Below are 22873 nucleotides of genomic sequence, written 5' to 3'. Positions count from 1 at the left end.
GTCTCTATATGCTCTGTCATTTTTTATAGTAAACATTCCGATAGGAAGACAGGCAAAGTGCAATAATCTCAAGAACGTTTCAGTTTCATGTACTGTATATGAATTTGTCGCTTTATACATGTTCCGATTTATGTCCCCTATAAACACTAGATTTTTCAAAGGTCTCCATATAGCATGGGGAAATCACTACTACTGTACTACTAAATCCAAAGATTTGAAGGCGCGTATGAGTAACATAAGCAGTGGCAAGAGTTGCTAATTTTTTCACACCTGTGTGTGTGTGTGTGTGTGTGTGTGCGTGCGTGTGAGTGAGACACATCTACCAAAACAGCAAGCAAGTAGTTACTGCTTTGGCACTATTTTCATCAACGTGATTTTCACTCATCAAAAATGCATTTGGGACTTACTCCCCTGCATTTGTCATTTATTATACATCATCTCTATTCATGTTTGATGAAAAGAGGTCTTAAAATAGAATAACAAAACTGTAGCTGGTCGACACGTATGAGACGCGGTATGTCAACACATGGTGAAAGCTCCAGAGAGAAATACGAGCCCCAGAGAGCAAAAGAAACAAAAACATACACCATACAGATCTAAGGTAGCTACGCAGGTGTGTTGACAGTGTAGCAGTTACTACTGACACAGCAGCCCGAAATACATGGTAACTTATCATGATGTCATGGAGCACGGACAGAAACACACATGACTGGTGTGAAAACTAATGAAACGGGAAGTCAAGTAATCAAAACTTATCCATCACTCTGATTGTGTGGGCAGGTACGTACACTTCACTCTTTGAGCATAATGAATTAGCTTTGATACGTTATTAAGGAAATGAATATGAGTATATTATCATGCCCCAGCATTCACTTTCTTCTTTAGAATGTTTTTAGTATTCTTGACACAGAGCTCTTAAAAAAAGGGACAAAAAACCGCAGAGAAGCATCTCCCGGAATGTTGCCAACAGGACACTTTGCTGATGACTCTAAATGCTGAACGACTCATTCAAGTCACACAACAGTACTGTTGTCCCTCTGCACAGGTCTATCTCTACCCCAAACAATTCACTCGTGTTTGTTTTTCAGACATTTTCTTTCCCTCCACAGGATCTGTTTTTCCTTACAAGCGCATGCAGAGAGTGCAGAGGGGGCATCTACCTTGGACTTCATGAACTTGGAGTGGTTCTTGTAGACCTCCATCTGTTTGATCTCCTCCTCTCGGTCCTCCGTGTTCAGTAAGCCGTTTGCCTTCAGCATTTGGATCTCATCCTCCAGGTCTCGGATGTTGCGCTCCAGAGAGGCAATTTTGGTGTCCTGCACACACACATGCAGAGATGACACACCTCAAAAATCCAAACTGGCATGTCCACAAGTTGGACGCTGCAAATAAACATGAACTAGAGGCAAGAGTCCAAGACAGATAGAAATAATGACAACAACCAAAACAAAATAAAAGAAGTAGAGAGGCTGAAAGATGGGGGGAGGGGAGAGAGAGAGAGAAAGAGAAACAGCAAGATAAAAGAGAATCTGGAGGAAGCCTTTCGGTGTGGCTGAGAGCAACTGCAGTATCTGGCGGTGAAATCGGAAGCCTTTAACCCAGCTCCTAGCAGCGGCTCAGAGAATTAATCACCATTGGGAAATACTGTGCACACATCCAGCATGGAGAGATCAGCCAGGACCGGAGAGAAACGTGCAGCTGGTAGAGGAAAGGTAAAGTAACAAGCAGTAGCTTTTAGCCTTGGTTGCTTGCAGATCAATGCAGGATCCGGTCTCTGGAATGCGACTGTGAGTGCAGCTTTAGCTTCACAGCTTTTTAAATAAATAATACAACGTCTTTAAGATTAGCCATGGTCCATCTCCCTCACCAGCAGCAGAGCATGGAGCAACCTTGTTCCTTCCTGTGTTTCTACTCTTTTTGTGTCTCTCCTCCTTTCCTCCGAGTGGCTCTGAACTTATAAACTTGTGGGCGTTAGCAGGGTCAGTCATAGAGGAACATGCCTAATGTATCCTAATGAGCTACGATAGACTATCGGAGAAGGATCTGAGGGGTTAACGTCAATGCATGAGTGCTGCACATGGACATGCACTTTGCCCACTTCGTCGTTGCACCCCAACTTTGTCTCGAACATCAATGAGCTAACATGGCTACGATAGACTAAAGACAACCGTACCTTCAGAGGAAGGGAGATTTTTATTCCATCCACATGTAATCACTGGTACATCGACCTGGTCGGTAAATCTTGCTCCTTATCTCTCTTTTTTTCCCTGCTTCTGTGTGTCTCTCTTTCCATCTATCTCCCTGCATACTGGCCTCTCGCTGTCATAAACAACCACACCTGTTTCCATGGTAGCAGCAGGCAGGTCTATATACTGTGCACTGTCTCTGCGAGCGAGGAGGAGAGGGCGGGAGAGATGGTGTAGGGGAGAGAGGGAGGGAGAATTATTCGTGCTTCCATCAGCATTGGCATCAACACAACAGCAGGATAGGGTAGAGATGTAGGGTCTTCCGGCACGGCACATAAGGAGGAGGAGGAGGGTGGGTCTCCCTCCGCTCTGTATGCAAATCAACAGGATCCCAGAGCACAGATGTCACATGACCACACCGGGGGGGGGGGAGGGGGCGGGGGGCGATTGAGAGGGGCTGTGTCAGCCCAGCGATGATGTCATGATTTATTTTGAGGAAGTGATGTCAATCCACTGCAGTAAGGCTGGCGGTGTCTTCCCTTGTTGTACAGCTCAGCCGCACAACAAGTGTACATTTTAACTGACATGTGAACAGAATATAAGCAGCTGCATTGGTTTTAAAGAGTGCCATATGGATGGATGTAAGATATAATGAGCTTGGGCTGAAAGCTCAAAGCAAGCACACTTGATGTTGCTGGGTGGGGCCACTAAAAGTGCATTCCAAGTTTATGTTCTTGAATATTTTCTAATGTAATATGAATGTCTGTCCCAATATTTAAATGTCCTTCAGATTTCCCCTGAAGCTTCAATGTTACATAAAACATGACATAGTACATACAATTGTAACTAATATTGTTCCAGTGCTTCACTGAAGATATTTCACTATTAAAGCTTCAATAAATTATTCAACTCCATGATGCCATTTTAAAACCAGCACGTATCAGCTTACACAAAATAGAAAATTCTAAATACAGTATCTTGTGCATCATTCGATACACATTTTGTCCTATAATTAATCTTACCCTATTTGGGTTTTTAAGAATATTTGAATGGAAAATCTCAAATAAAAATAGGTATTTCTTTAAAAGCTCATCTGCACAAATTTAAGTTAAAATAATTAACATGCAAGTGTGATGTGGCTTGGCATGACCGGCTGCTGCACCTGTATGGCGAGGCCAGGATAGGTGAAATGTGCAACGTTACTATTGATTCTTGTTGATGTTTACACAAATGCTATGTGAGCCGATACACAGTGTGTCTGCATGTCTGTGTACGAGAGACGGAGATGGAAAGATATGCCAGTGTGTTTACTATTGAGCTGCTGGTGATCACAACAACAACAATAGATTCCGCAGAAACACACACCAGAAACTGTCTGCCTCTTTTTAAAGAAGCAGTAATTAACATAATATAAGTAAATGTCAGTGACTCAAACACATACAAATCAAATCAATCAAATTATACAGACTGTTATGATGAGCTTGTTTGTTAGCATCAAGCCATATATAGAGGCACCTTAATCTCAAAAAGTATACACAAAGTAAATACAATTGTATTATTCAATGGAGTGTTATTTTAAAAAAAAAATGTAATTGTTTTCTAATGTTGACTATTGTATGTATGATCTTACTTTCATCTCTATGATGGTCTGCAAGGCCTTGGTTTTGCCTGGATCCTGATGCAGCTGATTTCTTCTGTGCAGTTCCTTTCAGAAAAAGACACAACATCAGTGGCACTAGTATAAGCAGATTCTATTGAAATCTCTGCTGAAAGCATGGTTGTATGACTTAAAGAAGGCAAAACAAGGCATATAAAGTTTGCCTTAACAAATGTTAAATGTTTCATGCAAATACTGCGCACTGCAGTTTTCACTTCATACATTTCATAACCAATATACAAGCATATGCAGAATAGAGCACATTGATTATATGACACTCAGCACTGCCCTCTAGGGACCATTGTAAGTCTTGCACAGAGAATCTTATCTATTAATAATTCTTACATATCCTTGGTCATGGAGTACCTCTCGCAGATGGTTGTTCTCCTTCTCCTTTTGATCCAGAATGACCTCCAGGTGTCCGAGCTGGGCCTCTGCCTCAGCAATGCGTCGAGCTCTCTCCTGCTCCTCCTCCTCCGAGGCCCTGCTGGGCCCCGAGGGCAGCCCTTTACTCTGCAGCATCTCCAGCAGCTTCTTGATGGACTCGTCTCTGGCGCCCAGCGTTTGCTTCTGGGTCTCGATCCTCAGCTCCATCTCCTCTAGGGTCTTTCTCAGCAGGAAGAGCTCCTTGGCCTGCCTGTCGTGTTCCGCCTGCAGCCGACGGAAGTTCTCCTCCGTCAGCTCGATAGTGGTGAAGTGGTCCACGGCCGAGCGGTTGCCGCCCTCCTGCTGCAGCAGGTGGTTCAGGTCTCGCTGTGTGCGCAGCTCGTCCTGCAGAGCCTGGATGGTCATCTGGAGATGCTGATGAAGTTAAGACACACACACACACACACCCTTAACAATTATTAAAAATCAATTTAAGATTAACCACAGTATACTTTTGGTTTTCATGATAACACTATACATGAGGGTAATCATGTATTAACACACTTCTGAAATGCTGCTGAACAATGTTCTATGGAAAAATCCAGGTCAAACATGGGGCTGTATCACTTACCTCTCTTTCGGAGTAAACACTCTAAAATAATATTGTCAAACAACAAGTGGCTTTTTTTTCTCTTTATTCTTGAACAAGAATCAAATTCGAGTTGTTAAGAATCACAGTAAGAGAGTAAGGCTTGAAATGAATCACATGCCACACATATTAATTCTTAGTGTGCTGCGGAGGGTTGCTCTGTTTTTAGACATGTGAGCAGAATTAACGAGGGTTGACCAACCTGATGCTTCCCCTCAGTGCAGCGGAGGTCTTTGCTCGCTGACACTCAGCCTTGGATACAATTACTGGTTTTCAAACCACAGAGGTGGCTCTGGGTTATAATGAAAAGGGGTCCGCAAGCTAATTGAGCATTATGTAGGAAAAGATTGTAAGCTTGTGGTTATTCAAATGAGCCGCTACCATTGGTGGACATGGACAAGTCAAAAGTTGAGAAGAATAATCAGACACTGCAGCAGAACCTGCAGTTTCCATACAATGTAGACAGGGCACAGCTTTATATCCTGAATAAAGGTGTATTTGTCTGTGAATTTCTGTGTCCAGAATAAAATTGAAATAACTAGTAAGCCCTATTATATTATATTGTGTGTAGGGGTGTTGATTCTAGGTTTAGGGGAACAATGTTAGGACCAGGTTTCTTTCACTGATTGACAATGTCTTGGTTTTGACTGTTGAAATTTCCCTGCAGCAAATTTCTCCAGAGAGAAAATAACCACATCCAGAAAAATGGCCCAAATAGGAATTAGAGGAAAGGAAAAAGATTCTTACACTTAAATAGGGTTTGGGGTACTACAGCGGGAATGGAGCACCAGACATGGTTTGGATAAACACAATTGAACAAACCAATCACGCTTTATACTTTTACAATGTTCATAGGGGAAAATATGAGGGTTCACATGAAAAGGAAGCAGGCTGAACTGCTGGAAATAATTAAATTCCTATTGGAGGTTTGTAGGAGACGAGGTTGTAACGATACAAAGGGATTGCCAGGTGTCTGGAAAAAACCACGCCACACTTTATGTGACTCTATGTTATGCACACAACATGTGGTGCAAACATAGCGACAAACCTTGGTCCTCCTGACATCCAGCAGCTGCAGAGCATGGGCAGAATGAACAGAAAAAAACAAATGTATGGTAAAAACAGCGTCAGAGCATGATGCAACAGAGACGGATGAGCCACACAAACCAGCCAGAGATTGTTCAAGGAGAGCCATCCATCAGTCTGCCCAGCTTACTGTTTATCAGCCTTCATGGCTCAAATCATACATCATACTAAAATATACCTTGAGACAAAATATAACCTCTTGAGATTACCTTTCTGGAAAGAGATGAAGATAATGTTTGAAATGGCTGTAAAATGGCTCAAATCAACCACCATGATCTCATGTTTACTTAGTTGTGATGCTTTAGTTTAGATGGATCTAATATTGGTATTATTCCTATTAGAATGTAATGTAATGTAATGTAACTTTATTTGAACAGGGACAGTGTACAAAAGAAACATTAACCTTGTTTAAAACAAGGAGAGATGCATTGTACCAGGTTTTAGCAAACTGCTATTTTATACCTGTAGTCCCTGGGCAGGTAAGAACAATAAAAAGTACTAAACTAAACAAGACACAATAATATCTAGACATGGGATTAAACATTAAAATGATAACACGATACAATGATATAAATACATAGGATAAAAAAAGTTTACAAAAAACACTACCTTACATATTTTATAAAACATATACCCCTATCCTAGTAGCATAAAGAAGGATTTACATGTAACATCATAAACACTGTGGTCAGATATTGGATTAGATTAGCCAAAAGTGTTGTTGCAAAATTTAAAGCAAAAAATTATGTCTGGTTCCAGCTACTGAAACAAGAATATGCACTCACATTCTATTCATTGTGAGAACAAAAAATCAGATTTATTTATTAAAAAAATTACTTAATTTATTGGCGCTCATTACACAGCAGGACAAAACTACATACTAATGACAAATATATAATGAGGATAAATACCAAAGAAAATATTTAAATTAGATTGTATCCCTCTAACAATGTAAGTTGTCTATATCCATTATGTATCCTGTCTAAAAGCTTTCAACCACCAGAGAGCAGTAGTTTGCGTTAGCAGAAATAGCTGATGAATCTCTTACTGACTGCAAGACTGCTGCCACGCTCAACAGTTTAGCCTTATTTTACACTGAGTGTAGTACATTCATGTCCTTGCTGTGCTGACATTCCTGCTGTCTTCATTATGCAATATAATTGAACAGTAAAGTAACAATGTGTACACTACCCCACTGCAAACAAGTTCCAGTGCAACAGTAATTTTCACCATACATGTAGAAAAGTCTTTAATATAATAATAATTTGCTACTAGAAAATACTTCTTATTAACTATAAATAAATACAGGCAATATGTCTGTAATGATAAATAAGCTTTACTTTTAAGATATTGGCCTGTTGCTTCCCTGCTTGAAGTAAATCCAATAAATATGACACAGAGAAATATTCAAACCATTAAACCAAACTCTCTTGTCGTATATCTTCTCTCTTAAATCTCCTGCTTCCTCTTTCCCTCTCATCTGTAGTCTCTCCCTCTCTCTCTCTCGGCCCTGATCAATAACCTGCCATCTTGGAACTAAACAGCAGGCTATAATGATTCCTCTTCCATAATTCCACTGTGGGGTTAAAATGACTAAATGACCGTTCTTCCCGTATCGCCCTTATCATCTACAGCAGAACTGTTCCAGAAGCTGTGAGTCAGTCGTGACTCAGCGCGTGTTGGCATTGTGGTGACCCTGCCTATAGAGAAGGCTTCTTTTCCCTACATATCCTGAAAATGAACTTCAAGAGGTTGCACAAAGTCACTGAGATACGTTAGGCTACAGTGCTCCCCCCTTTGAGCCAGGGGTAACGGTCTGTCAGAAACCATTTTGAGCGGAAACATAAAATCCTTCTGAGAGTACCAAGACAAAGCGTAAGATTCTGTAATTTTTCCATCTCAAAATACCAAAAACTACTTTCTATGTTATGTGCCAAAATAGCTCAGTTGAGATAGTATGAGATCATAGATCTAAATGTCCCTGGTTAAATCCCTGATTTCCGCAGCAACTATGGTTTCATTTAGGGAAGCAGTGGCTCAGTCTGTGGGGTCTTGGGTTGCCAACTGAAGAGTCACTCTATCAAATCCAGCATGGGCAATGTGGAGTGGTAGCTGGAAATGTGTCAGTTCACTTACTGGGCCCTAAATGAGCCTCGAGCAAAACACTGAGCCTGGAGAACTGGTGAACCTACTGACATCCTGTAGCGTCTCTAAAAAAGGATGCTGACTCAGCGAGGAACATTGTTAAGACATTAGATCAAAGCTACACTGTACACATATTGATATTCAAAGCTGGCAAGGGCTTTTACCGGGTGGCAATCAATCAATCAATCAATCAATCAATCAATCAATCAATCAATCAATCAATCAATCAATCAATCAATATCCTTTATTTAACCAGGTAAAAATTCATTGAGATTAAAATCTCTTTCTCAATAATGAACTGGCCAAGAAGGCAGCACCATGATAAAATAAGTACAATCAACCACAATTCTCATACACCACATTCAACATAAATTAAAGTACAATACAAGATCAGGGACAAGATATGAAGATTGAAATGAGTACAGTTAAAAATGAAATAAATAAACTGGTGACAGATGAAATGATTGTGTGGTGTGCATGCGCATTGGCGCAGGAAATACTAGTATTAACAAATCAGATTTAAAAAATAAATAAAATTAAATATAGCTATATATCTTTTTTTATTCCGATTATTAATTTATCTGAATCGATTCGGAATCGTTCGAGAGAGAATCGCGATGCATCGGAGAATCGATTTCTTTTCCCACCCCTAATGAATGGGCTGTTCTACTGTTCACAACATGATACTTCCTGTGTCTACATGAAGTCACCATGTCATGACATTGCCAAAGAATGTCAATACCTTTGCTCATCATTAGGGATGCACCGATGTATTGGCTTGATATCGTATATGCCGATATTGGCCCTAATAAATGTTATCGGCCTATCGGACAATAAGGGGACATCTGCCTATGACAGTTGCAGATGTTCGTTCTACCAATTAACATCCTTAATTAGCCTTAATGTTGTGTTAATTGGTCTGACTCATGTACTGTATATATGATGGCCAAAAGCTTGTTTGCAACAAAATGAATAGACCTAAATTACATACGGAGTTAAGACATACTGTGTGCAGTGTGCACACCTGCTGCATCACAGCATATATGACTCATTTCTGACTTTACCTCACTCACACACAAAATGCAGACTGGTGGTGATGACTAAATCACACATTAGCAGCTGGAACAACTTAAAAGGGAAGAAACCTCTAATCAGAAAATGCAAGATCCCCCTGCCCACAAACAAACATTACACGACACAGAATGTATGGTACACACTTACAGAATTGCACAGCATTGCACATGAATCCACATGCATGCTCGTAATTTTACAATATGCTCCAAATATACCCAACCCACAACATTTTGCTGAGATACAACAGTCCCTCCCTGTTCACATGTTTGGTGACACGTTACAGTCAGCCGCTTGCAGTAAAGAATGAAAATGGATGTCCTGTCTGAGGCACGGAATCCATTGACAGACATAGCAGTGTTATATAGGAAGCTCAGCCTCCATTTTGGGGATTGCATTGATGAGGACTTACTGGGTGGCTGAGCAGCAGTGGTCATGACTCAGTCGGATATGGTACGCTCTAGCTCTCACACTTGCCTCTAGCAGCTCTTGTCCAGCTTCAGCACGCCAAAAATATCCCCTGAATTCACTTCAAATGGTTCAGCATTGAAACAGCCTGAGAAGGTTGCATGGTAAATTAAAAATGTGCTACAAGAAATCTTCCTGGGCTAATCATATCCTCAGTCACGACGATCAACTGTCTTGATTAATGGTCTGCAGGCTGTTATTCGTAATTCACTGGCTGTGGAGTCGGTGCTTTAAAAAACAGATGAAAGACAAACTCGAACGCCTGAACGGTTTTCTTCTTCTAGTAAATCTGGTAAAGGGAAGAAAATGTTCCCATAGCTTATTTTTTACAAAATAAATAATGCATGGAATTTGCTCGGGCTAATAGAGGCCTAAGGCACCTGATGCAATTGTAAAGGATGCTGCAAGACAGATGTAGGATTGGCCGGCCTGAAATTACTCCATTATTAACGAGTAAATTTGCTCCTCAGTCAGCCTCTGAAACCATCCCACCGTAAATATACACTTACATAAGGATGCCTCACAGCCCAGAAATCAAGTTAGAAAAGACCAATTATAGTAACACATGGCACAAAGGCACATCTGCTTTTTATTAGCTGACATACTTTATTAATGAAACCTACCAGGAGGGATATAAATATCATTCAATGCAGAGTCAGAGTGAACACTGCTGGACAAGGCTGACAAAAAAAGAAAAGTCCTCTCTTTGTATTGAGCACAAAGACATTGAAAGCCCACCCACTGTATGGCATTCATATTCTGCCGGACAAATTCAGCTCCTCCAGTATTTGAAAAACCAAGCTAAAAATATACACAAGGATTCACATTGAGTATTTCATCGCACTAAATGTGAGAGAATAATAAGTGAAATGATGAATGGCTTGGGCCCTGTCAGTGACAGGTGCTGGTTTAGCATGGACATACACATTCTCCTCCCAAACACTGCCCCCTTTTTCACGAATTGTAAAGGATATGAAAGAATCAGTGTACCTCCGGCTCCCCTCTAGGGATCACCAACAGGTAACAACCATCTATTTGTGAGGCAGCAATTTTCTACATCCTTTCCCTTCAGCAGCACGGCACAGCCTATACGGGATGAGCTGGCAAACTCCTTAAGCTCCAGTCAAATCAGGTGATCGACAAAAACTGGGGATGTCTATTACATACACAAATGCAAGTGGACATGCTAAGATGAGGCAGACAGGTCTCATTTAAGGGTCACGCTAATGGTAGCCTGCTATGACCTTGAAGGGTGGATGGACAGTGTTTACCAAGTAATGAGCAGTCTACTGTCTGCCCAGGGTTTGACAGCACAACTCAAACAGACAGACAGAAACGCTGTCACACTGGCATTAAAACACAACCAGCTGGCAAAATCCAACCTTTATGTTGGTTTCGGAATAGTGCAATTAGCTGCATTGGGCCACAAAAAGAAAAAAACTGCTGTGTAGCTCAATCAAGCAATAAGCCGTCACTGGCCTATTCCACAATCTAACTCTTTTGAACTTTTCCTTGCTGCTGAAATATCAAATTAAACCAATTGCTTTTAATGCAAACATTCTTGAGTCCGCTAACTATCTTCTGTTATAGGAAGGGGAGGACAATTTAATCCTGCCACTGAGATAAAACATAAAAATCATCTTTATTCAAACTATGTCAAAACGCATTCATTTGATTGTCAGAAGTACATTTTCACTGTTGAAAAATTTGCATGGGGCAAATTGACGAATTAAAAAGAGATGGCCTACTTTATATTTTTCTACATGTGGTCAGAAAACAGGCTGTATATTTCTGTTTGAAGACAGTGGAGGACGGATGAACCAAGGTAGACAGTAAGAGATGATCAAAGTCAGAGTGAGGTAAGGAAATATAGTGGTGAAAGAAAGAGAGAGAGAAGGAGAGAGAAAGTCACACATGACCCTGACCACTCAAGCCTTCTTGTCTCCGTCCCCCTCTCCCTCCCTCGTTGCAGAACGGATGCTGCGGGCGGGGCGCCTGCCGGCTGCGTACGCCCCCTGGTGCCTGGGCTGTGACACCTACCGTCCCATAAACCCCTAACCCGTACTTTTGTGCTTATCAACGTGTTCTATTTGTCTGTGGCGTTATCATGTTGCTTATTATGCCAAGGTGGTTTTTGTACTAATCACACACTTCGCACCCATAAGGAGCGGAGTGTGAGAGTAGCATTTTTTTTAACCTGTCTTTCCCTGATGTTCTCTTTAGCCTTCCTACTTTAAGGGGCGCAGCGCACGCTAGACCTAGACGACTCTTCAGTGTATCCCCCCCTGACTCCTATGTTTGGTTACTGTCACTCTATGTCTCTTGGCGGGGTATAACTGTAAACAGATTATCGTTGTTCTGAAACATGTACAAAAATAATAAATCATCTTGAATCTTGAAAAAAAAAAAATTTTAAAAGGGAGAGAGAGAGAGAGAGAGAGAGAGTAAGGCCAGCAAGTGAGTAAGCATCCTCAACATTTGTCTCTGGGCCTTATGCCTACTCCTGTCAGTTACTGATTTAATTGGGCCAAGACCACATTTCACACACTCAAGGGCCAATCTGCTAATAACCTTTGATATAGACATAAAATCAACAAATATTGTGGCCAGAATGTGTACCTAAGTTACCATTCTCATGTCGGCAGTGTCGTCATGCTTTTCAATTATAGTTGATGAACACCTGACAGACGGTTTTCATTGTAAAATTGTGGATAATTAGTGAATGGTTTCATACCACGCACAAGGCTCAGTATAATAGCTCAGATTTTTAAAACAACAACAACTTCATTAAAGGGTGTTGTATTACCTGTGGCTCAAGTGGTCTGACATTGATTCTGTACTGGAGTACTATAAGCGGAGAGTGTGTGTAAAATATTTATGTACACAAAGACCTCTTTCCAGAAAGGTATTCCACAAGTACTAAAGAACATGACTGACTGCAATTATTCTCTGAATTCTTGGACTGAGGGTGACAGTTATCTATTGCTGAGAAGAAGAATGGTGAAAAACTGAGACACACAGATCCAAAAAGACAACGAAAAGACTAGCGACGGACATTCAGTGCAGTAGTTAGTAGATTATGACAGCTGAGAGGGCTGGTCTCACCTGGGACTCCTCATGAGTGACTCTCAACTGCTCCTTAAGGATGGATGTGCGAGCCGCCTCTTCTTTCCTCATTATCCTCTCCTTCTTTAGCTCAGGACTCCAGAAGCTCTTGATGCTGTTGGTGGAAGATCCCAATTTACTGTCCTTAAGGTCAAGCTCCCTGCGCAGCAGATCATTCTCCCTCTGCATATCCCTGAACTGGGCCTGCATCTCCAGCAACTCCCCGCCACTGCCCCGCACCGCCTGCCTCAGCAGCGCGGAGGGCATCCCCTGATGGTGGTGGTGGTGGTGAAGCATGGAGAGGGAGCCCAGGTCACTGTAAGACAGAAGGTCACCATGGGGCAGCCCCACTGAAGCAATGTTAGGACTGCTGCCCATGGCTGTGACACGGCCCCCGTACATGGCCCGACTGGTGGCGCGACCCAGAGTCATAGTGCCTTTTGGGTAGGTGGCAGTGGAGCCCACGCCCTCGTGGTCACTCAGGTACATGGGCCCCGAAGTGGCGTAGGCAGCATTGAGCGACTGGATGTTCTCCATGGAGAGCGTCTTGCCCCCCGCACTCCCCCCGCCCCCGCTGTTGGCCCTCCGATGGCCCAGTCTGGGGGACCTTGGCAGGCGCGGGGACCGTGCGGGGCTGCTCTCTATATGGCCTACAGCTCTGGCACTGCCGTACATGTCCTGTGAATCGGCAGGGTAGCCACCAGAGGGTCCTTAACAGGGGCGTGCTGAAATTAAGCTGCTGTAACTCTCTGAACCTTGCATGGGTGTCTTAATTCATGCATTAATAAGTGGAGCACATCAAAGTGGGATCTGAGGAAACAGAAGAGAAGCACCTGTTAGATAAATAACAACTGTTTGTAGGTGTCAGATGAAAGGCAAATAAAGAAATGCATTCACAGTTAATTTCCCCTCAGACACTGAACAGGTTAAAACACTCATATTTGGCCTACAAGATGCTAGAGATGTATTTATGGCTAGTTATTTTACCTTAAGGCTGTGTTTGTCTACATCAGCAGAAAACTGTCACATTGTATGCGGCTCCTATTTCAAATGGCCTGCCGTAATATCTTAGCGTCATCCTGTATTTTTCATTGGCCTACATTTGTTTACATCCCATTAATGCTACGTATACAGTGAGGGAACACGGATTGACAACCACACAGGACAGGATTCCTTCATGTATTTGACATAATACTGTATGTGTCTGTTCTGATCAATAATGGTCAAATTCCAAAATGGCACCCATAAAGTAATGAAAAGATTTAATCACAGGTGTGTTTAATTGGTGATTGTTTCTCAAACAAGCACAACATGTATGCATCAAGTAATTAAGTTTATGTAAGTGTGGTGTTAACTCTATGGCGTCATACCTAATCAACTCTTCTCATATTGTTAGTGTCACCGCTGTGTTGAACCAAACAATGCAATCCCTACAATATCTCCCACTCAATGCTCTAAAACCAACAAAAAAACAGCTTAGATGATCAGGCACAGGCAGGAAACATAAAATATTGGTGCATTCAATGTACTGTTTCATAAACACAACAAACCGGGAATTGTAATGATTGTATAACCACTGATGTTGTGCAATCGAAAAACGCTATACAGCTTTTTTAGCCACACTCTTAATTAAAATCACATCAATGGAAAGATTTTTAAATTCTGCAGATCCTGCTGGCTGACTAGGATAAATGATATGGAATTATTATTTAATTTTGTCCTTTTAATAGTTCTGCCATTTCGAGCCTCAATATATCACAAGTTATATCACAGTCTATAATATATTTAAACTTGAGATGACAAAAAGGGCAGTGTAATAGTTTGGTGATAATTAATGTTGTATTGTCGTGAGAAAATTAAATTACACTCTCCCATCAAAGTGAACTACGTTAGGCTACTTTCTCTCCTCCCGTGACACTTGCTGTTCAGACCCAGTTGCCATAGTGACTGTGCCCGGGCTAAAAGAGATACAGCACCTTGGTCGTCTGACATAACCCTCGCTTAAGTTTACAATAGATGGGACTTTTTTTTCAGGAAATGTGTTGCAGCAGTGTCAAGGTGACCTGCCAGTAGACTTGAAGGGATCAACCCAAGAGTCCTAATCATATTATTTTATTTTTCTTTGGGGGACAGACAGATAAAATTAAAATTGGTGGCACAGAGGGACATGTGTTAACAGGTCTCTGCGGTGTGTGGAATCCAGTAAGAATTTGGACGACAGGAACCCTCAGCTGCCCTCACTCAAGCTTTGTCTGTGCGGAAACACTCGGCCCAGGGGCAATCGCTGCAGCCTGACATAGGAGTCCAGACAGAACACCTTCATCTCTGTCAGTTTCAATTGAGTGAGTAAAAAGTGTCTAGAAATGGGATGGAAATGTACCAATATAAAATGGCAAAACAACTCAACCAGAATTCATTTGAAGGACTTGGACAGATCATGTGTTAATGTAAATGTATGTTTTAAATATGCAGGAAAAATGTAACAAGAAATACAGCTGCTCTTATCTACAGTAGTCAGCCTGCTTCAGCAGGTCTGTGAAGTCTGGCCTGTAGATGATGGACAGCAGAAAAAAAAATCTTGCTCTGAGGCTCATCATGATGTTTGTTTTTTGGTAAAAATGTTGGTGACCATGAATCAACTCAGTAGTGGTATTAGAGGTTATACAGTCATAAACATAGTGTAAAGCAAAATATCCCCAAAATATCTCCTTCATTGTTTGTAATGGTCAACAATTACTTGTAATGACTGTTCCTCTTTATTTGAGTTTTTCTGTGTTTGGCACATTGCTATAAGTTTTTAGATGTTTCGCCTTTGTTGTTGAGAGTTAAGGAAACTATGTAACTGATGTGGGTAAAGGTTTCAGATATTTCTCTAACTTATATTGGATGTGTGCCAATAGGCCCCATCTTCCGCTCTCTGATTCCAGCTCGGGATCTTTGTTGCATGTGCTCCCCCTCTCGATTTCTGGTGTTTCCTGCCAATCTTCACCGGAAGCTATTTAACGCCCATGTTCCAGAAAAAAATCATATTAACTTTAAAAAAGATCATGATGATATATTCCATACAGAAGAAAACTGAACTGTGGCAAGTATGTTGTTTAAATTAAACATTTAACACAACCTCAAAAGCTGAATCTGTGCTCCTTACTGTCTCAACAGAAATCAAACATCTTCACTTAAATAGTACTCGGTTGCTTTTGTAATGTATAGACATTCCTGTTTTTCTGTCCACCAAACGGCAAACACTTGAATCAAATGGGTGTGCCACAGTCACAGATTTTACAGATCGTAGCCGGGAGTTCGGAAGAGTTGCAATGGGAATAATTAATTTCAAGGGGGTCTGATCAAAGAAGGACTAGTGTATAGTGTAGGGCTACAACTTGCACATTTTCATTGGACAGTGTACACCACTAAAGAAATGATCACCGGCAATTCAGAGAGCAGCGATGCATTAACAGCCGAGAGGATACAGATGTTCTCTGACAGAGATTTCACAGGCGATGCTGCAATTTGTGTGTTCAGGGAGATAGTTTTCTTTGAGGCTATCGTGACATTTTGAAGCAGGCATTTTGTTCTCTACTCTGACAATACTGTAGGCTATTACAATAAGACTAGGCCTAGGCTACTAGTTAATAGTGGTGATCTTTGAATGTGAGATGCTGCTTTTGAGGTCAGCGTAGGCGGCCTACATGACTAGGCCAGTCCAGACATAGGAGGACATGTTTTTTTCTTTCTATAAATAGCCTTTTTACAGTAGGGTTGATAATAGAGATAGGCCTATTTCCTGTGAAAAGGAAGTGCTGGCCAGTGCAGTGCGGTGCAGTGCTACTTGAGTAAGTGCAACACATGCAGCGTCCTCATCACGTATTCTACTACTGAGTCTTAACGCCCCCATGCTTCTGACTGGTTCGATAGGTGGGTTGACAGGAGGAGAAAATGTAAATGTGCATGTCCAACCGGCTTGTTCAACCTTCCACCCAATGCCAACGTTCAACTATGTTCCTGCATGGACATGACTTAATAAATAGCCTATAAATAAAGGCTCGTAAACGGTTGTTTGTGTTAATAAGACACAGGTCTGCTGACATGGTGTGTAGGTACTACCTTTGATGCAGCATCGGAAGCACGAGCAATTGACAGTTCATTGGGCCTAGATTTTCCATGGCCCCCAGCGTGCTGTCCGTCCGTCGAGCACCTGATTACGCCAATCAGTCTAACCCGCCGTAGGCAAGCCGACTGAAACCTTTATTTTGAAATCAGGCGCTGCTCTGATTCATTTCAACTAAATAGTAAAGTATAACGTCGTATCGAGTGATCACTGACAGCATGTGTGTGTAGCCTATGCAATCAACGAGCACGGAACGAGAATGCCCCCCCCCCCTTTTTTTTAAACGATCATAGCCTGTGCTATTCTTTTATGCCAGAAAGGACACTTCGAGGACTATGGGTGCCATTTAGGTCTATAGCCTAATGCAACGCCGATAGGCTCTGATTTAAAAATAAGAGACGATGTAGCCTACCTTGATCGGTGTTAATTCCTCTCCTTCGCCGCTCTAGACGGCATCTTGTCGCCTCCATTCACCCGAGCAGCCTCTCTCCAGCATCCTGCGCTGTCATTGGGCAGCGGACAGGCTCTCTCTCCTCCTCCACACACCAGGGAGCAGCATCACCACTAGTGGCAGCTGGCAGGAGGGGATGGGCGGATGATGTGTGGTGAGCGACCCTGCACTGAATTTCACACCTTGGTGCTGATTTTAGGTAGGCCCAGTCCACTTCAAGCATAGTTTTCCTTAATCGCCTTTTGCAGGTGCCCCAGAAACACCGTGATGTAGCCAAGTTACAGTGTGTCTCAGGATTGGTGGACCTTAACAAAATGATTTGTCTGAGTTAGAACCAAAATCCAACCTGTTGGAAGAGCCAGTTAATTATTTATTTTTAGCCCTGAAATTAGAATTCAAGACAGCCCTTGCTCGCATGCTGTGTGAGCCACTTTAAGCAAGCTATTCCAATTTCCTGTTGTAGCTTAAAATGTGGTTGGGGTAACACTAAAGCAGGGCTGTACAGTGCGACAGTTTTGATCGCATTTGCTACTGAAATTGATCACGTGCGATGATGAATACGAATCCTTTCGCACTCGTGCGACAGGTTGATAATGAGGAGAGGCTGTCTTTGAAACACAGAGGACAGATGCACAACACTGCTTAGAGGGCTCTACATTAACACTGCGGGTAAATGAGTCTTAGGCAAGTAAGTTATTGAGTCCACCCTTCACTTTGGCTGGTGAAAGATGTGTGCTCGGGATCTGTGTTCGTGCAGCGATTCTAGGTATAAAAACTTCACGGCTTCAACGGCAATTACCGGAAGGAGACGGCACATTACCGCAGTTAAGTTAGCGTGTGTACAAACAGAACATTTCCTGTGCGCCTTCACATTAAAAGCCTGTTACTAGCCAAACGTGAGTTGACTTTTATTTTGAAGCCGGTAAGAACAGGAAGTTAGCGCTTGTTTCTAGCTTAAAAGGCAACTCCTTCAGCTGCAGAGAGCAGTCAACAGTAGCCTAGTCTATTTAAACAAAGTTTTAAATAAGCCACTGAAAAGCTACTCCCAACACATTCACAACAACCTATTTAATTTATCCTAAATTGTACCAATATGTATACTTGTTTATTTAATAGGCTATGTTTAATGTTTTAAAGTTTGGTTTTAATTAACAGAAGGACATTATAATAATAATTCTGAATCAGCAAAAAATTGCAATTGGCAGGTTAGATTCTTTTTTCTAAATTGCAATCAGTGCACCCCTATTCATTTTTCTACAATTATTACTGCACACACTAGGATATCATATTAATTGTGAATCTCAAATGAGACCAGGATGACATGCTCAAAGGTAATTAGAGCAAAATGCAAGGGTTAAGGTTATGCAAGTTTTCAATCATAGCCTACTTTGTGTGCTACCAAATTTATTTTTGTGCTACTGAATTTTTTTGCTTGCTAGCACCGGTGCTACCACCTAAAAAAATAAGCGTACAGCCCTGCACTAAAGACCATATTCTGCAAATCCTAGCGAATATAAGAAAGATTTGCAAACCTGATCAACTATGGGCAGCAAAGTCCTCCCCATTATTTCTTGCTCCTTTAATTGTGTTGCACATCTGATCTTGTTCGTTCTTATTGGCTGAGCAGAGTGCTTGCACTTAATTGGATCAAGTGTGCAATAGATTAAATAAAAGATGGTGGTAGCCCACAGTTAGAAAACAAATGTTTGTCCTCTGTATAGGGGACATGAAAATGAGAAGTATAGGCTATGAGAAGTACAATTTGTGCAATCTATTTGAGAACTGAGAAATTGACTACAGAAATATACAGTCATTTTAAAACTTTCAAATTGTAACTTTTTTTTAAATAATTATCTCATAGCAGCATTTTTTTTTCAATCTTTCTACCATAGTACTCTGAATATCTAACAATCTAAATATCAAAACCTTTTCCTTCTTATTTATCTGCTGGTTATACTATAACCAGATGTGCTATAACCAGATAGTTTGGGAAAGCTTAGCATTGAGGTACAGGCGTAAATATCCAGTGTTAGTCACTCCAAAGGTAACATATATAGCCTACTGTATTATGACCAACCGGTAAATTATTTGGAGGTGATGCAATTTGTTTATTTGTTTAGATTTCTGACGTGAATGCTACCAAGGTGTACACACACACACACACACACACACACACACACACAGACACACACACACACACACACCTTCTCCTCTGACACTTGAATCAAACCACTGAAATAATGATTCAACCTAAATAACACAGAGATTGTAAATCAGATTTGCCAGAGGGAAATCACATCTCCAGTGAGAAGTTTCCGACCGAAACTTCTGTCGCAACATGAATCAATTTCAACTCATGACATCACAAACTGTGACTTCACCCTGAGGTGAGTAGTACGTCTTTCAATGGTGCCCAGATAGACAGCCATGCTGGCTATTCTAAAACTCAACAATGTCACCCTGGCTCCTGTCTTCCCCCTGCCCTCAGGCCTCCTGGAATTACAGGGACTTTACCGTTTTGCATTGTAAACACTGATGCTAAGTGTGCTTGACAGGGCCCAAAGGAGAGGCATCAGCATTTCTGTATTCTGAAAACAAACACACAAGACTCTCTCTGTCTCCCTAATTCTCCCTCTTTCATGCACACACATAAGATTATAAGATAATTGGGGGAATGGGCACAGTAAGAAACCCTTTGTGATCCAGTTGATTAAATACGCTTTTCCTTACACTTGTATGTTTGCATTAAGAGATCCCAGAAACAGCCAGAATGTGAGTAGTGGTTTGTTATTTTGCGTGTCCTTTGCATGGCATATAGAAACCATGTGGAGGCTTGGTATCTTTTTCCTGTAATGATTTGATATGCAATATGTTCCTGTTCCATGGTCATGTGGTCAAAGCTGAAGTGCTGCCAGAATTTTTTTTTTCTCTTTTCTGATATGTCCATCTTTACAATCATCAGCATTTGAAGAATTACACATTGCCACTTAAATGAGGGTATGCCCCATGCTAAGGAAGAAGAATACATTGTTCATAATAAAACAGACCCATGCCCTGTCTGAAGTTATCAGACATTACATTTAAACCTATGCATATCTACAAGCATATTTTCAAATCTTGCACAACTGTTTGTGCCGTTTGCATAGGTTAACAAGACATTACACAATTTAATGATTGTATTACAAATGTATGCATGTACGTTATGTATGCAAAAGAAAAACATCTCGATTGATACAAATTTCATACCAATAATTTCCTGTTGTGAATGATACACATCTCTGCAAGGCTATAAATGAAACCTTAAGTGTTCATTATAAATAGACAAATAAGTAATTTTGAATTAAATACTATTAATATTTGAAAAACACAGTTTGCACCTTCAAGTTTCAATTTTTCATGAGACATTTAGGTTGTTTTTGTTACGTTAATGAATGATTGTATAACTCCTCTCAGCTCTTGTAGGTTTCCACTGTCATCTGATTGTGACTGTAATGCAGCATGGATGATACAACATGTATGTCTCTTAATTTTTTCCTGAGCTGTATATATTTTAAACACATGAAGGCTGCTTTTCATGCCTTTTACAGTATATCGGCTTACATCACGGGTTAAAGTAGCCCACCTCTTCTTCGTTGAGTTCACAGGGAACAATTATTAGTAATGCAAAAGAAAACTTAAATTTGTTTTTGTTTTTCAAAAGAAAACCCACAAAAAGGACTCTAATTCCATCCAAGTAGCACAAAGCGCAGATGCTCAGTGAATCAGTTTTTTTTCTGTGACATGATTTAAGGCCATTGATCTCTCTCCTTTAAAAAAAAGTAAGACAGCAATGATTCACAGACAAACCCCTTAGAAAGCATAAAGGCCCTGAAAGGGATTTTTTCATCCTTAAAGGATTGTGTATCGATTATGCAGTCTGTGGATCCGCAAGCAAGCAGATTAAGTCTGTGAGTGACAGGTGAAACCTGAGCAGCCAGTTTTCCCTTTCCCCATTAATTTGTCATTTTGCTCAGTCAGGCTGATGGATGTCGACATATTTAGGGCTGATAGTTGGTGTGCTCTCTGCTGGCCTCTTGTGGTGTGTGTGGTTACAATGCATCAAAGTCATGTGGTTGGCTCCTCTGTCATTTGTAAGAAATTACTGTTTGACTACTTTTTTACATCAGAGAAGCTTTTGGTCTGTTATGGCCTTGGAAGAGGTAGTAGTGGATGAGCAACTGCAAGAAACAGTGTCTCCTAGAAATGTCACAGCTGCATCATTAAACAATCACATCAAGTGTTGAATTAAAGAGATTCAGCTCAATTCTAAGAAACATGCTAATATGTTGTTATGTGCACTTTGGCTGTAGCCATAAGAATCAATTGATTAGATGGATGAGCCGTCCATAATTCTGATCACTCTCTGCCTCCTCGGTTCCTCTACCTCTAGATGTCACACTTCCCACCCCTTCAGCATGAGTCACATAATGCTCCTCTGAGGTCATTGCTGATAGATATAAATGGTTAATCCTCAGACGCTTCCATCATGGCTTTCAGGAAATGGATGTATGCAAGCGTCTGGATTATAATATAATGACTTAGAGTTGTGCCCTTAATAAGAGGTTGTGTAGGTCAAGTGACCTATAACTGAGGACAATGATGACAAACCATTAATCAACCTGCTGTATACAAGCATTCACCTGCCCTGCAGTGGGATTTGGGACAGAAGTAACTCAGAGAAGAAAATGTGTTAAATATGTTTCATTAGAAGAACCTGAAAAAAAGGTTGAAGACCACTGCTGTAGAGTTGGCTGCTGCAGGGCCCGATAATACATCTTTGTTAGATCAAAGATCGAGCACTTACAGCTTTACTGCCCTCTCATTGATGGGTCATATCAGTTAATGGAGAATATTTAGTGGTTGTTTAACCTCTTTGTGGACCTATGTCGCAATAACAGAAAATATATCTTGTATGAAGACCACTATTTGCTTCCTTGAAATATTGCTGGTTGAAGTCTTTGTCCATTTACTACAGAGGGGTCATTTGCCCTCTCAAAACTGACACTTTCCATTCTGTTTCTTGCGGTGTAATTTCACATTTAAATATTTTAAACGCCAACCAACACTTCTTTGTCTCCAAGATTCTGCTCATACCTTATGCTTTGGAGAAAGATGTTTCAAACTTTCATGACTCTGACTTTCATTTTGGTTTGCAGAGACTGACCTCATTACAGAAATCAGTGACCTTCTCTTAGCTGTAGAATTGGGTAAAAGTTCAGTATAATCCTTTCTCATCTTAGTGTAGCCTTTAGATGTGTGGACCATGCAATTATAATTGACCACAATTCTGAATAAGCATCAAGGACGTAGCACTTAAATTCAGTGCAAGGCCTCGATCGTGTTTTACATTTACATTCTTCCAATGGGTTGTATTATTGGGATTTACTTTCTTGCTTTGATGTTCTGACATTGACTCTTAATGCATTAATAGACTGCATTAATAGTGTTGGTCAGAAAAGCTTTTTTTACCCTCAATTCTGTGCTTAACCAGATGAGGGCAGCCACGTTCTGCAGATGTGACTATTTATGCCTCACTCTGTAG

General features: G+C 41.1%; 1 protein-coding gene across 1 annotated transcript in view; it reads right to left on the bottom strand.

Annotated features, from left to right (window-relative positions):
- The window catches only part of erc2 (ELKS/RAB6-interacting/CAST family member 2), a gene marked incomplete at both ends in the record, with an annotated part of 30037 nt that extends 16629 nt beyond the window's left edge, over nucleotides 1-13408 (bottom strand). Inside the window, 4 exons of the mRNA XM_080025438.1 lie at nucleotides 1161-1316; nucleotides 3817-3891; nucleotides 4210-4644; nucleotides 12734-13408. Of these exons, the coding sequence (XP_079881564.1) occupies nucleotides 1161-1316; nucleotides 3817-3891; nucleotides 4210-4644; nucleotides 12734-13408 (1341 nt within the window). The remainder of the gene's footprint in view (nucleotides 1-1160; nucleotides 1317-3816; nucleotides 3892-4209; nucleotides 4645-12733) is intronic.
- Between the last annotated feature and the right edge of the window lie 9465 nt (nucleotides 13409-22873).

Source organism: Ammodytes marinus (genome assembly GCF_949987685.1).
Source record: "Ammodytes marinus genome assembly, chromosome: 4".
In the NCBI taxonomy this organism is placed as follows: domain Eukaryota; kingdom Metazoa; phylum Chordata; class Actinopteri; order Uranoscopiformes; family Ammodytidae; genus Ammodytes; species Ammodytes marinus.
Note: the sequence above shows the minus strand (reverse complement) of the source record. Positions and strands in the feature narration are given on the sequence as shown.